The 14,209-nt window shown below is 44.5% G+C and overlaps 2 protein-coding genes across 10 annotated transcripts; one reads left to right on the top strand and one right to left on the bottom strand.

Annotated features, from left to right (window-relative positions):
* The first annotated feature begins 5,148 nt into the window (after positions 1-5,148).
* Positions 5,149-9,443, top strand: LOC117581141 (flocculation protein FLO11). 9 transcript variants are annotated; one of them, XM_034268084.1, is made up of 9 exons: positions 5,149-5,407; positions 6,747-6,982; positions 7,046-7,395; positions 7,458-7,703; positions 7,765-7,930; positions 8,371-8,469; positions 8,601-8,921; positions 9,048-9,122; positions 9,178-9,443. In XM_034268084.1, the coding sequence occupies exons 2-9, from the start codon at positions 6,760-6,762 to the stop codon at positions 9,348-9,350; spliced, it is 1,653 nt and encodes a 550-aa protein (XP_034123975.1). In that variant the 5' UTR covers positions 5,149-5,407; positions 6,747-6,759; the 3' UTR covers positions 9,351-9,443. The 9 variants fall into 9 exon arrangements, with proteins under 9 accessions (XP_034123975.1, XP_034123967.1, XP_034123982.1 ...); XM_034268076.1 differs by having other exon boundaries at positions 5,151-5,407; positions 8,368-8,469; XM_034268091.1 differs by having other exon boundaries at positions 5,152-5,407; positions 8,368-8,469; positions 8,601-8,848; positions 9,178-9,316.
* Positions 9,431-11,563, bottom strand: LOC117581190 (probable cytochrome P450 12b2, mitochondrial). The gene is made up of 6 exons (XM_034268150.1): positions 11,363-11,563; positions 11,117-11,240; positions 10,813-11,059; positions 10,634-10,750; positions 10,148-10,574; positions 9,431-10,087 (listed from the first exon to the last, which is right to left on the bottom strand). The coding sequence occupies exons 1-6, from the start codon at positions 11,462-11,464 to the stop codon at positions 9,476-9,478; spliced, it is 1,629 nt and encodes a 542-aa protein (XP_034124041.1). The 5' UTR covers positions 11,465-11,563; the 3' UTR covers positions 9,431-9,475.
* Between the last annotated feature and the right edge of the window lie 2,646 nt (positions 11,564-14,209).

The raw sequence follows: 14,209 nt of genomic DNA, 5'->3' as shown, positions 1-14,209 counted from the left end.
TGCGAGTGTGTGTGTGTGTTGTGTGTGGCATTGAATGGAGAGGTTGAGTGGGTGGGTGGGTCGTTGAGTGGGTGGTTATGTGGGTCGGCCACTGTGGCTAAGGCGGCGGCATTGCCCTTTTGCATTATTAATGCTCTGCGATGCTGGCGAGTTGATTCTGCATCTGGTTTTATTTACCTTCAGATCCCTCACAAATTGGAAAAGCATCCCAACGATGGCGTCATAAAATGCAAATGTATATGTCACTATAACCATATTTAAGGATGTGTGTGTGTGTGTGTGTGTGTTTGTAGGTGGGGAAGCCGCAAAGCTTTACGCGGCCCAAAAAAGAGCTTTGCATTTGGAGTGTTTTTTCTCTTGTTTTTGGTTGCTGGCAAGTTTATGGAGAGCATTTTATGCACTTTTGCTTTAATGAATGAAATGGAAGTAATTGCATATACAATGCCAGAGGGAGATAGCCATAAAGAGAGAGAGGGATAGTAACGATCTCCTTTGGGCTTAACAACTGACAAGGACACAACCCACAACCTTTTGCACATGGCACTTGTGCAACCAAACGAATCCCTTGCATATCATTTTAATTAATTTAATGTAAGCCCCAGTACGGATCTAAAAACTGCAGATGGCGGGCCCAACCGCATGTGGCCCATTACCACACCCAAAGAAGTACAAGAACAATAATTCGGAGTGTTTTGGGGGCTGGTGCCCGCGGGGCACGACATGACTGGCACATAATACCCCCAGGAGCACTTAAGTGTTGCATATTTGCCAACCATCAATTTCCCCATACACCTCACATATGTTTTATCAACATTTTGTTGGTCTTTTGCCCCCCAATTCTCTCTCACGCCATCCTTGTATAGAAGTTGTGCTGTGCCTAATAGTTGGGACGTCAGTGTGGCTGATTGTATGCGTTAAAAGTGTTGCATACTTCTCGGCGGGCCCTACTTCTGCAGCTCTCCTTTGTCTTTTACTCTTCCTCTTTCTATTAAATAAATTCAGTTTAAGTTTTCCTTTGCCACTCTCGTGGCAATGCAATTAGTAAACTTTTCTTTTCGCCCTCCAAAACTTTCCAACGATAAATGTGAGAGTGCAAAAGACAATTTTCCTTCAAAATTATCACATGTACGCCATGAGGCCATTACCAAAAGTCCAGGAATCACTTTTTGTTGGCCTAATGGCCTACCAGTGTTGGGCACGTGCATTTGCCACGAGTAAAACGCGTTTTTATGGCTGAGCTACTAAATTGTACTTCCCTAGTGGGGGCGAAGGTAAATGGCAGCTCGCTGCGCTGAGCCAGCAAATATCTTTAATGCCATATCATGCACGATTCTATAGAGAAAATTGGTCCGTCCAATCGCATAACATGGAATGTAACATTGGGCATCAATTATGGATTGGGCCGAAGGACAAACACACACGAACTGTGTGTTTTATTTCAACGAACTTTAGTCAATAAATCAAGCTCGAGGCCAATCATCAATTATATATTAGACATGGGTCAGCAAGTGTCATATACTGCTGGCACTGTCGCACTTTCTATATTTCCACCTCCCTCTCTCTCATTCTTTTCGCTCACCTGTTGACATTTTTGCTGTTCTATTTCCGTGCGACAAGCTTAGTGTGTCCTCTACCTCTCTTTCTTCCGCCAGCTGCAGCTCGCCTTCACTCACTTTGTCAGCCCTTTGTGTGCCTCAAGTCTGTTGCTTGCTGTTTGGCTTATTGGCCCTTTGCAATGTGACGTCATTGCTGACTGGCTGTCCATCCGCAGCTCTCCACCCTAGCCCCAACTGAAATTGGCGTCATGCTGGTTGTCTGGCACCCCCGGACAGCGGCGGACTCCTGTTCTTCGGTTGCTGCTAGCGTGGCCCTACTGTAGTTTGCTGTGGCTGGTATTCTCATGTTTACTGAACACGCAACGAACCGCAACCGAACGCAGCTCTGCCCGACCTTATCACAGTCCCCATGTTTAATCGTTTGTCGTGGTTTCGGGTCTAGCTCCACGAGGAGTTCTGCATACCCCAATGAGGTGAGAATAAACAATTTCATTCTATTCCCATGGTTGTGTTTAACCAACAAAAGAAACGATTATTCAGCTGCGACCAAGACGCGTTTACACCGTACACCATATGGATCAGTCATTCATAATTAGCACATTTCGATGCCTTTCCCGTCGTGCCCCAAGTTGCTGTCGGATAAACGCCTCAAATAAAAACATCTAAGGGGAAATTCAAAAGGGGAAATTCGTCGTTCCCCCAACAGGTCTTTGGCTAAATGATTTTCTTTCGATTTGCTTGCAACTTTGAATAATTCATGAAAATTCGTTTCGACCTATGTATACGAGCAAGTAAGACGTTTATATGTATGTACATTTTGTGTATGTTTTTTTTGCCATCGGCCCCCAGATGTTGACTTTGGATGTTGTTTTCTGTTTACTGCCTCCCTTGACTGAGTTATGCATGGATTATTCATGCGAATTTTCAGACTATTCCATATCCTTCAAACTCTTGAAAATGCAGGAAAATTGCAGGGTTTGGGCAGGGGCGAAAACGTGTTTATAGCGCGTAAACGCAGTGATAAATGCCGGCTTCAAACTGCTCTTTCATTAAGTCTCGGGCTAACGATCAAATTAAAGGGAATTACGCTTTACCACTGATGACCAGGCTTACGCTGATGCCACATAAGCGACTGTAAAGCAGGGATTACCCCCTGTATGTGTGTGTGTTTGTGTGGGTGTTTTTGGGCGGTAGGTGGGTTAGCCTGGTGGCACGGGTGGCATGGTTGACGGGGTGGTAATAAGAGTGCTACAATAATGTGCTGCCCCGAAGCTTTCGTTTTAATTAACTGGGTTACCTCTCTGGCGGGGCCATACACTTTTTGGGGTCAAGTAATTACAACTTGCTAGCAAGTCAGCGAGTGCTGCAGCAAGTGGAAACTGTCACTGCAGTGGGAAAGACGCACTCCCGTGTCCTTGCCAAAAATGAAAGCGTACATTCAAGAACTCTGCCCTAACTTCAATCCCAGCTGCGTGTGAGCCAATTGTCAACATGTATGTGTGTGTGTGTGTGTGTTTGTTTGTGTAAACCGGAAGCGCAGCGGCATGCAAAGACGCCATAAATGCCATGACGAACAGCAGCAATGGGCCAAGCGAGTGGCCGCGCGTATTTTTTCGCTCATAACCTGTGCGTGCAGGGGTCAGAGGCTAACCCGTTGGCGAGGTGTGGCTGAAAACTAATCTTCTTTAGTATCAAAAATATTAATAGTGCAGCAAAAACTATAACAAGGCTCTCTCTGTTCTCCGGGGTAACAGATTTATTGGTCGCTTACATTTTGTGTACATGTAACCATGGAAAATATATTTGTATCTAATGGAAACCATTCGTTGCGGTCACTGAAGAGTGTTTCAAGGAGCACATAGATGTTCACTTACGGGCAGCTCTTTGAAGTCTGCAACTATTTATGTCCTCCCTCCCTGTTCGCTTTATCACCTGGCAACAAAGGATGAGCTGTCCCTTGTTGTATGTACTTTAAAGGGCATTATAGCTCTATTAACTAATTTAATTTCATTGCAGAAATACCAACCACAAATAATCTCAATCCCCCCTCGAATGTGGGGGCACAATTTATGCGCAAACTAATTTAGACAAAGCCGCACTCAGGCCGCATAAAAATAGCACGGGCAAATTGGGCTGTGCCTGTGCTGGCTCAGCAGTTGGAGTGGCGCCTCAGTGGCACAGGCAGCAGCATTGTGGCAGCATCAAAGGGAGTCACGTTGGGGCCCAAAGGATGAGGGTTAACTGATTGTGTACGTGAGTATGTTTGTGTGTGCAGGGTCTAGAAAGTGGAGCTGCTTAAAAATATAACCAGCAGCAGCTGTCCCGGTGCTGCCGCCGTTCGAAAGCCTGGTATTCCCGCTACCTTGAAGGCCAGGTGGCAAATCAGTTGTGCAGCACCCCACATCGCCCTCTGCAATGTAGTCAAATGATGGCTTATCAATGGGTTGAGCAACACTTACACATCCTGTCACATCCGTGCCAGAGAGCGGCTTGGAGAGGGAGTCAACTAGAGTGTGTGTGCTTGAAAGTGCTCGACGGTGGTGTTTGTGAGGTCACCAAGGTAAATGCATTAAATTGTTGGTGCCACAGACGTCGCGTCCTTCGCTGCTCGCTGGCTCGGGTATCTCTTTAGGTTTCTCATCGCATTTAGGACTTTCATTGGCTTGCTACTGCTCCTCCCGCTCCTTCTGCGTCGCCTATTTTTCTATGGTAGGGCCTGGTTATGCTTTCAATGGTGTTTCCCTTTGCGGTTTTGGCCAAATTTGCTTCTACAACACTGCACTGCACTCGATTAAACGTTTTCTTTTTAAACACACACGCAAGATGAATGGTCCGGTTGGGGGTGCCAGGCGAGGTCGTTCCAGGACTCTGCGTTCGGAATGGGGGAACACTCTTTTACAGAACGCGCGTTTGCTTTCACTGAATGGCGCGTCCGCGACGTCGTTGCTCCATCCGAATTTGTGGAGAGATTTTGCGCAAATGAGTGCATGGCGAGAGCTTTTGGACGCTAGGGCTGTGAAAGCTTTCGCCTGAGCGCCTGGGTGAGTAGTTTGTGGATAGGGTGGGAAGGCAGAGCCAGAGAGGAACTCTGGCCCTTCAAATAGGATAAACAAGCAAAAGGTAAACACTAATGTCAACAACTTGACTTGTTAAATCGGAGCTTTAACATATTGATAAAAAGCCAAGGAATTTTGAAGCAGTTATTAATACAATTAATCAAAATAAAACATGCTTCACACTATCGATATGCCTATGCTACAAAAGCATAGTTCAGTACCAAAATATGTATGCCAACGAGTGCGTAGGGAGAGAGGGAGAGAGCAGGTAGATCACACTCTCTGCCAAAAGATAACGCGAATAAGCTTGAGCCGAACATGAAGCCGAGGCTGGGCTGATCAAAGTACGATTTACATAGGGTGGTGCATTGTCGCTGTGTATTACTCTTTCTCTCTCTCCGTATGTCTGCAGTCACACGCGCAAAACATATTCTAGGCCATTGGGAGAGCGCGCTCTCACCTTTCCCCAACAGACCTTGTGCCGATCCCTCGGCAGCACTGCGGCGAACGGAGCGCCAGCGCAAACGATTCCAGCACCGTTTGCTCAATCACTCGGGAGTTTTTCAGCCGCATGGGACTTGCGCTCGTTGGCCTTCATCAGACTGCATGCAGATTGGGAAAGTGTTCTCCAAAGTGATTTTTGTGCTGTAATTCTATTACATCCCCAATTAATAATCAACTATTTTGTGAATACTGAAGACTTGCGGCTGGTTCGAAAGTCTCTTCCATCGTACAGCGAGGAAACAAAAGTTTCAAGAGGGACTTCAGCAGAGGCAGAAAGAAAGAAAAAGACCGGTAAGTAGAGGCATGCTTTTGTCGGGCTCTGCGCTTAGTCCGCTGCTTCTCCGTGCGCCATTGCGTGGAAACTACCGTTATCAGTGTGTAGGCGGGGTCAACGTCGCAGTTAGTTTTTGCGCCTTGCACTTTATACTTTCGCTGCAGTTCGTCGCTCTATCTCTCAGTCCTCCTCTTACTCTTACTCTTACTCCTCTCTGCACTGCACCATATTCTTCTGCACATCTTTTGAAATCTCGTTACACTGTACAGCACAGTTCTGGATGTTACGTACGTGTGCTCTGAGCGTATGTATGAACGTATGTGCTTTTTTTTTGCATTTTCGATACACTTTGATCCCACGAAACAAATTTTGATAATTTTATTATTTTTGCTGTTTGATTGTACTTTCGCGTACTTTCTGGGCGATGCAATAAGCGCTATAAATACATAAAAAATAAATAAATCAATGTGACGCTTGTGTAATTGTATTTTATTGACCGGATTTCTTTCATATACAAATTAATAAGATTACTTGCTATGATTGATTGGATATAATGCAAAACATAATTGTAAACTAATTAAAAAGAAATCAGCTGAAACAACATCATAGAAGCACGTGGGAATATCATTTAATATTCTGATTATAATATTAAATGTAGGTAAATAAGTCCTGGAATACTTCCTCTTAATCATACATGTACAATGTGTATGTGTATTGATTTACTGATAACCTCGCCTAGAACATTATCAGAGCTACTCATAACCTCCCACACCATCACTTCAAGACATCTTCCCAAACATGTCTCACGGTCGCAATCGGCGCTAGAAACTATTCTTGGCGATTCCATCTGCTTCCAAGCGGAATCGTACAAAGTTCAGATTTTCTAATTCTATAATACTTAATTTGTTTTGATTTGTATTATTTTTTCGTAGCTTTTTGTTGCTTTTGCTAATTTTTTGTCGTTAGTCATAAAGTAATCGTAATATATGTACATACCTAGCTCTAATATAAGTTTCGCCAGACTAACGCGGTGCTCAAAAGTGGAAAAGTGCGATGTGCCGATGTGGAGCGATAAGCGGATCCACTTTCAGTTGCACGGACAGACGGCAGAACTGTCTCAAGTCTAGTGTTAGAAATCCGGGGCATAAGGTATTCGGGTTGCTTGGCTTTTAATCACGCGGAACGAAGGCGATCTCACTGCCCGATTTGTACCTTAACGATCCTATAGTAATTAGCTAAAATCTGTTGCGCCATAAAATGGAAAACATATACATACATACATATGCCATGGCATGGCATATAATCAGAACAAAAAGTAAAAGTTAATAAAATAAGATGTACATAAATCACACGCAGTCGTAGCATCAACATGGCGCAGGAGACAGAGGCAGCAGCGGGAGTCAAGGGTCAGCCCCGAGACCATATCGACGAGGATGAAGTCAGCGAACTGCAGCGGCCACGCAGCTTTTACGACGGAGTGCGAGAGCAGGCCGAACGCTTTGCCAGCACGCGCCTGGGCCAGTTCATGATCGAAAGAGGAGATCGAGCGCTTCGGATGATCGAGGACACGGCCAAGTGGAGTCTGCCGCAGGGTAAGAAACGAATGCTGCTGAGAGAATTCCCAAATAACTTTTACCCCAATTCGAAATTCACAGAAAAGTCTGCTGATCCCTTGCAACGTCCGCTTCCCTGGGGACCGTTCCTTTTGCTGATCATTATGCTGCGTCTCACTCGCATGTGGTTGTCAGTGGGCGCATTGATGATAGGCAACAGCCCCATCTCCCCCTCGGACATGGTGTACTTCATTCAGACCAGACGCCGGAAGTTGCGGGCCATTCGGGTGCACGGCCTTAAGGTGATGCGACAGCGCCAGCAGGAAGTGTCCTACGGCAGTGGCAAGGGCTTGACCCAAAAGCTCACCCAGTGGTTTTCCCGGGCAATGTGCCGACCTGGAGTGCAGAGGGCCAACAGCGGACGACTCTTCCAGGTGCGAAACATGGAGCAGGTGAGTCCTGGAGACATTCCACAGAAAGAGGTAGAGAAAGTTAGTGCCATGTCCATTCGCAGACAACACAAACCAGTCCGGCTGTGATGAAGCGCCCGCGTGAGGAAGAGGCGAACACTGATGCTGATGCCGATCACAACCTTACCATCGATCAGATGCTGGCCAAATATGCCCAGGAGAACTCGGAAGATGACTCCGACTTCGTGCCCAATCCTGATGAGGAGGAGGAAAGCAGCGACGGCACCAGCTCCGAGTCAAACACCAGCGAGGAGATCAGCAGCGATGAGGCAAACGAAAATGCCGTTCAGGTGGGATGTCACATATCCATTTTCTTGTCCAGGATTGTCCTTTAACTTTGATTCTTCCCAGGCCACTAAAAAGCCTCCAACTCTGGTGGTGGAAAACGGTGTACACAAGGCGGAGCCCAACGAGAGAAAAGACAAGGAGATGGAGATGGCAAAGGAAAATGACAAGGGAAAGCTGAGCGCCACGACAACGAGCAACGGCGGCCAGAACAAGGAGCAGGCGGAAGTTGGTAATGGACATTGAACTGTTATTAAGACGCTCGTGCGTAGCCCCCTAAGTCTAGGTTAACACCAGTATCGAATATCGATTAAGCGTAGATGAAACTGAACTTGAAACGTTGTCATGAAATACAAAACAATAACGATACCAATACACAATACTCCCGAGATCGATTCAGTCATTGCTAGAGCCAGATCTGAGAGGATCTCCAAGTAGATCTTGGCCATATCCATCCTCCATTCAACAGTCCATCCATCAATCCATCCATCCATCCTTCCAATCATCCATCCGTCATTCAGTCCAGCTTTGCAGCTTACGAAAATTCCAAATTTACCTTAACCGTTTTGTGAGTTTGGCTTTGACCTTCCGTTAGCTTCCTGATTCCCTGACCTCGTATCTCTCTTTCTTTCTCTCTCTCTCTCTCTCGTCAATGAATGATTCTTCCAGCAGGTGGGGCCAGGCTGGAGGAGGACAAGTGGAAGTCCTCGCCGGGACACATGAGTGCTGCCATGACGAAAATGCAATTCTACAACAACACGGCAGCTGCAGGTAACTCACGAGCTACTCGCTCCCCCTTGATCGTACTTTCACCGACTTGATCGCGTGCTCCCAATTAACATTTTAACGTTAGTATTTTGTCTCTGCTTCTGTTACTCCGTGCATGTGTTCAAAACCAACAGCCAGCACTGAAGCTGCAGCCCCATCCGAAACCGAACACGAACCAGAACCCGAACCCGAACCCGAATCCGATCCCACACCTCATCCTAAATCCCAGTCCCACGACGAGTCAGAAGATGACGGCAGCAGCACGAGCAGCGGAAAAACCGGATGCACAGTCTATAAAAGAGAAATTGCATCCGCAGAGACGACCCAGCCAGATTCCCAAACCGAACAGACCAGCGAAGTGGCTGACACACTAACTACCCAAGTATCCAACTATCCCACAATCGACACACTAACTCCAGCTACCTCTTCCGAAGATATATTCTATAGTCCAATCGGTTGGTCCCTCGAAAATATCCACAAATTTTGCATGCTTTTTGTTCTATATTTATATATATATATATCTCTTTGTCTGTATACAATTATATTAACTGTATTAACTGTAAATATTGTTGCCGTTACAGGTTCACCCACCTTATTCAATACCAGCCTAGGAACTCAAGCTCTGCTGAAGAGTGCCAGCATTCAATCTGTCTTGGGTGAGGCTTATGTTCTCTTCTGCCTATGCCCTAGCTAATTTGTTTCTTTGATCAGCACACTCCACTCCCACCTTGGAACTGGAAGATGTACCCTCTGAACCAGCTTCCCATCAGCCTGAATCCGAGATGCCTCCTTCTCAGCAGAAGCAGCCACATCAGCAGCCACAGCAACAGCAGCGACAGAATAACTATTCCCACCAACGCTATCGCGGACGTAACCGACGCTAGGCGATGATACATCCTATCCTACCTATATACATTTCCTACTTTTTTACATTCCCATATTGTTAGTGAATACTGCGAGTAAATCTCTGAACTCAATCGACAGTCTGTACTTGAGCATAGGCATGATATCACAAGGATTCTTGAACACCCTCGACGGGCTCGAGCTTGAAGCGGATGTCGCCGCAGGGCGACAGGATAATGGTGCTCTCGTACTGCAGAGCAGTATCGGGCAGCCAGCTGATGTGGTAGCGACGCAGCAGGCGCACCAGGAGCGTCTCCATCTCCAGCTCGGCGATACGCTTGCCGATGCAGGTGCGTGGTCCAAAGCCAAAGGGAAGGTACACAAACGGATTGCGGGTACGGGCCTCTGGACAGGCCTTGACATCGGCAGCCATGTCTGACTTGAGCCAACGTTCGGGCATGAAGTCGGCACTCTGGGCAAAGTACTCATCGCTGTTGGATAACTCCAAAACGCCCATTAGGACGCCCGTGCCACGAGGCACTTGGTAGCCGGAGAGCACCAGATCTTTGGGTGTGATGCGAAAGTTGCCAGGTGTGATTGAGGTGATGCGTAGTCCCTCCTTGATGCAGGCCCGCAGATAAGGCATGTTCTTGGTGCTCTCGTCGGTCAGCGAGGCCTTGGAATCGGGCAGGATGCGAAGCAGCTCACGGCGCAGCTGATTTTGTTTTTCGGGATTGCGCGCCAAGTGATAGAGAATCGTAACAAAGGCAGAAGAGGTCTGGAAAGATTCGAACTTGGTCATTAAGAAATCTTTATATGGAGTATTAATTCCACCAACCGTATCGATTCCGGCCATTAGCATGTCCATGACCATCACAACGGCCACCTGCTTGTTGAGTGCCAACAACTGTTCCAAAACGCATTTCGTTTTGCGCCCATCATCGATCTCAAAGCGTTGAATGGCCTCCTCGATGTAGTTGGTGGTGATCTCTGTGATGTCGTCGTATGTCTTGAGGAACCGCTTGAAGCCCCGCGTCTTGTAGTAGGGCCAGATTGAGGGTTGCACATCGTACTGGAAACTGTAGTTGAAGAAATCGCTCATATGCCCGGCCAGGAGAGCGGCATTCGGATCCGGTTGATCGCTGAGCAGACCCATGCGTGTGTTTAAGGCCACAAAGCTGATCGACTCAAAGGCCCAGTTCTTGAGCTGATCATGAAAATCAGCCTGTAGCAAGTGGGTTTCCGGATCTCTCTGGCTTTCCAGTCTGAAAAGAGAGTTGAACTCTACATAAGATATTTTATATTCTGCGGAGAATCTTCCTACTTGTCAATGAACTCCTTTGCTATCTGATCCAGCTGCGGCAGATTCTGTCGGACATTCTGGACTTTCATGAGCACTGGATTCACCTTGTTGCGGATGTCTGCCCAGTCCTTGCCCTGTCTTAAAATGGACACAATGATAGAAAGTGAGCCACAAGTCTAATGGACTTTGTTCAGACTCACTCTGATACCAGGCCACCGATGCCACCAAAAACATCCGGTCGCTTCACCTTGCGGTAGTAGCTGAAGCTCTCCAGGCCGATGCGAATGGGCCACACACCCTCATTGCGGTAGGTCAGCTCAAAGTCCTCTGGATTGTATGTGAAGACAACATCTGCCTTGCCCATCAACCCGGGCAAGCGATAGATATCCCCGTACATCTCCCTGAGGCGACGGTTCATCTGAATGAGGTTTGTGTTGTGCAGCTTGCCTGTGGGTCAATAACAACCTATAGAGAACGTTTTAAATGGTATATTTCTAGTCTTACCGCCTGGCAAAAAGTAGGACAGCATACGAAAACCATTGGGTCCGGGTAGCTCCCCATAGGGCCTTGCCTGCTGCCATCTCTCATCGGTGCGCGGCAACGACGTATCCAGCAGTTCCAAGTGGGTCTGTTCATAGGAAATGTTTACAGCGTTGTTTGTAAACAAATTGTGCTCTCTGAAAGCTCGACAAGCTTTCGCTCTCATTCTTTATCTATCGCTCAGGCTGTCTCGCTCGCTCGCGCACTCACCTGCTGACCAAGTGTCGCACCCAGGGACAGGTTTCTGGCGTTAAACAGCGGATTGGCTGAACTTTGGCGCCGTACTGTTTTCATAGTAGTTTTCCACATCATTAGACAGACACATTCAACAACTACAACTATTAATATTAGTTATAGTCCAATAAATAAAGTAGGTACAAATGTAACTAAAACGTGGAGCAACCCGTTGACAAACAGGCAACAATTGAAACTGAATCACAGGCCAAGCGACAAACTTTCTTATTATACTTAGATTGAGCTTTCTCTCTGTCAATTTGATTGCGGCCGGTGAAAGCTTTTCATACCCAATAGTCGTAAATGTGGCGGGTATGTCCGCTCGAAGAATGAAAAGCATTATGTGAGCTGATAGTTTGATTAATATTCGGGTCGAACCCGCACTTGAGAGGCAGCGGTGTATACTTTGGTGTCAAATGTATTTAGTTGGGGCCATTGTTCAGGTCTGTTACATGAAAGCTTGTTGCTGCCCGTCAATTCTTGTAAGCTTGTCATGTAAATTGTAGAATATAATGGCCGTTACATGTACATTTCTAAAATTGGAAGGCTGAAGTTTCAAGTGTCAGGATGCTTCCGCCAGACTATATCCCGCTGAATATTTAAATTCTTATATTTTGTTTGAATTACATTTATTTATTGCATGCGGTAAAATGTTCCATAGCTTAAAATGTGTTTTGGGTTGGTTTTCTTATAGTTTTGTTGAATTTATTTACGGTCTTGTTTGGTTTTCCTTTCGGTGATTCTTTTTGTGTTGTTTTGTTTTTGGTTTTTGCTTTTTTTAATACTTTTTGTATTTATGTACATTGAAAGTTTGAATAAGTTGCAAAGAGTTTTGAGTTATAGTTAAAGTTAAAGTTAAAGAAATAGAGTTGATTTTTAAGGTACATTATAGTTTTTGAGTTTTGCACGTTCAATTTAAGTAGACAATACATCAATAATATCAATATATCAATATCAATGGAGGATCTAGAGTTGAGTTAAACTTTTGATATGTATTTGGTATGCAATTGGCGTAGTTCAAGTTTAAGTTCGAGGACAAAATGCAACTACAAATCGCTCTTAAGTTATACTCGTATATATTATATATATATATATAATTTGTTTGCTATAATTAATATACTTTGAAAATGGAAATGGTTGAGATTTCCACTCGGTTTCTGGTTAAGGTTTTCTTCATGCGTTTCTTTCTTCTCTGTATAAAAATATAAACAAATTAGAAATGTTCGTTGTCTTTGCTATAATATTTTGGTTTTTGCTTGGGTTGTATTTTTCAGAATCGAGTATAAATCATTTTGTAAGAAACAAATAAGAGTAAAACATTCTGCGGAGGACCTTCAGTCTTGCTTTTGAATTGATATTGCTTGGTTAGTTTCATTCCATTCGTGGTTCCTTTGTCATTGAGAGATCAGCATGGGGGCGATAGTACGGTACAATTACATATCGTGTATAAGGAAATGTCTGTAAAAACAAGGCTTATAAATCTCATAGTCTATTTCCTGTTCTGTTTAGTACTGCTATTAAGCGCTAGTCGAGTTCTGTGCTGAAGATCCCTTAACACTGGCACACGAACCAAAGGGGGGAGGTACCTCTATTCATACGAGTATGTCTGCATTTATGTAAGTATGTATATCTGGGATATAAAAGGAAATTGGATTACCATGTAGAGTGTTATCCTAAGTAGTTCACACTGAGTTTTGATATGCTTACGAAGTGTTTAAACATTAGCTAAATCGCTGATATGTATGTATGTTTGTATGTGTATATTTTGGGATTATCTATAGGTAGAGTTCGCTCTTTAGGAATACAAAATAATCTGGCTAAAAATGCATTAAAAAACTATCCATAATAAACTTACGCACTATGTGGGTGCAGTTTACTCATCTATTAAGATAGCTCTAGGCTTCTTTTTTGTTGTTCTCTTTGGTTTGGGCAGTGCATCATTAATCTAAGATATGTTTGTATGTTTGTTTGTTTTTACTCTGCTAAAAGTTTTGTCTACGACGATTCCATGACACTTCGCACGCTAAAAACTAGTTCAAAATCAAAATCATTTACAATTAATTTGATGCTTACACGCTAAGATATGTTTGTGTATATAATTATATATCTGTATCTGTATAGTGTATATGTATATATTTGTTGTATATTTTTGCGCTGACGATTGCAGCTGATATGTTTCGATTTCATGGTTGGTTAAGCCACCGCGATATGTAACATGACGTAAAAATGGCATTAGTTCAATTATGTTAGTACAAATGTATATATGTACATATGTATGTATGCTACATACATATTTATGTACTCTAGATTGATGATAGTTTTAGTTTTGTGGTTGTTTCCATTTGCACACATTTAATTCAGCCGACTGTTAGTCTAAATACATTTTTAATTTCCTCATCTCTCATGCGAGATTTCCATTACTCTCTGTCTCTGTCTCTGTCTCCCTCCCTCTCTCGCTCTCCCTCTCTATTTTTCTCCTCTTTCGGTTGCAATCATTTTCAATTTGTTCTATGCTTATATGCTATAAAATCACATTTAGTTTCTTAATTAATTTTTATGCTCTCAGACACTCGGTACACACACTCATCGGGCTGATAGAGAGAGAGACAGCGAGGGAGAAAGGTAAACACACATAAATACCGTACAAAACAGTGTGTAACCTTCGAACAACATGTAGATATTGCTTTTATTTCGCTATATAATGTGTGCACCATACATATTCGTATGTATGGGCCTCAGATATGTGCTTCTGTGGAGACCGAGTTCTGCTTCCATTCACATTTTCATGGCCTGCTGCACATCGAAATGCGTACAGTTTTTTTC

Source organism: Drosophila guanche, unplaced genomic scaffold, assembly GCF_900245975.1.
Source record: "Drosophila guanche unplaced genomic scaffold, DGUA_6, whole genome shotgun sequence".
Lineage (NCBI taxonomy): Eukaryota > Metazoa > Arthropoda > Insecta > Diptera > Drosophilidae > Drosophila > Drosophila guanche.
Note: the sequence above shows the minus strand (reverse complement) of the source record. Positions and strands in the feature narration are given on the sequence as shown.

Excerpts from the sequence above, each read along its gene's own strand:
- LOC117581190 (XM_034268150.1), bottom strand. The coding sequence starts at position 11,464 with ATGATGTGGAAAACTACTATGAAAACAGTACGGCGCCAAAGTTCAGCC. Across the intron at positions 11,241-11,362 it reads GTGCGACACTTGGTCAGCAG|ACCCACTTGGAACTGCTGGA; the intron begins GTGAGTGCGCGA and ends TCCTATGAACAG. Across the intron at positions 11,060-11,116 it reads GTCCTACTTTTTGCCAGGCG|GCAAGCTGCACAACACAAAC; the intron begins GTAAGACTAGAA and ends ATTGACCCACAG.
- LOC117581141 (XM_034268076.1), top strand. The coding sequence starts at position 6,760 with ATGGCGCAGGAGACAGAGGCAGCAGCGGGAGTCAAGGGTCAGCCCCGA. Across the intron at positions 7,396-7,457 it reads AGGTGCGAAACATGGAGCAG|ACAACACAAACCAGTCCGGC; the intron begins GTGAGTCCTGGA and ends GTCCATTCGCAG. Across the intron at positions 8,922-9,047 it reads TATATTCTATAGTCCAATCG|GTTCACCCACCTTATTCAAT; the intron begins GTTGGTCCCTCG and ends TTGCCGTTACAG.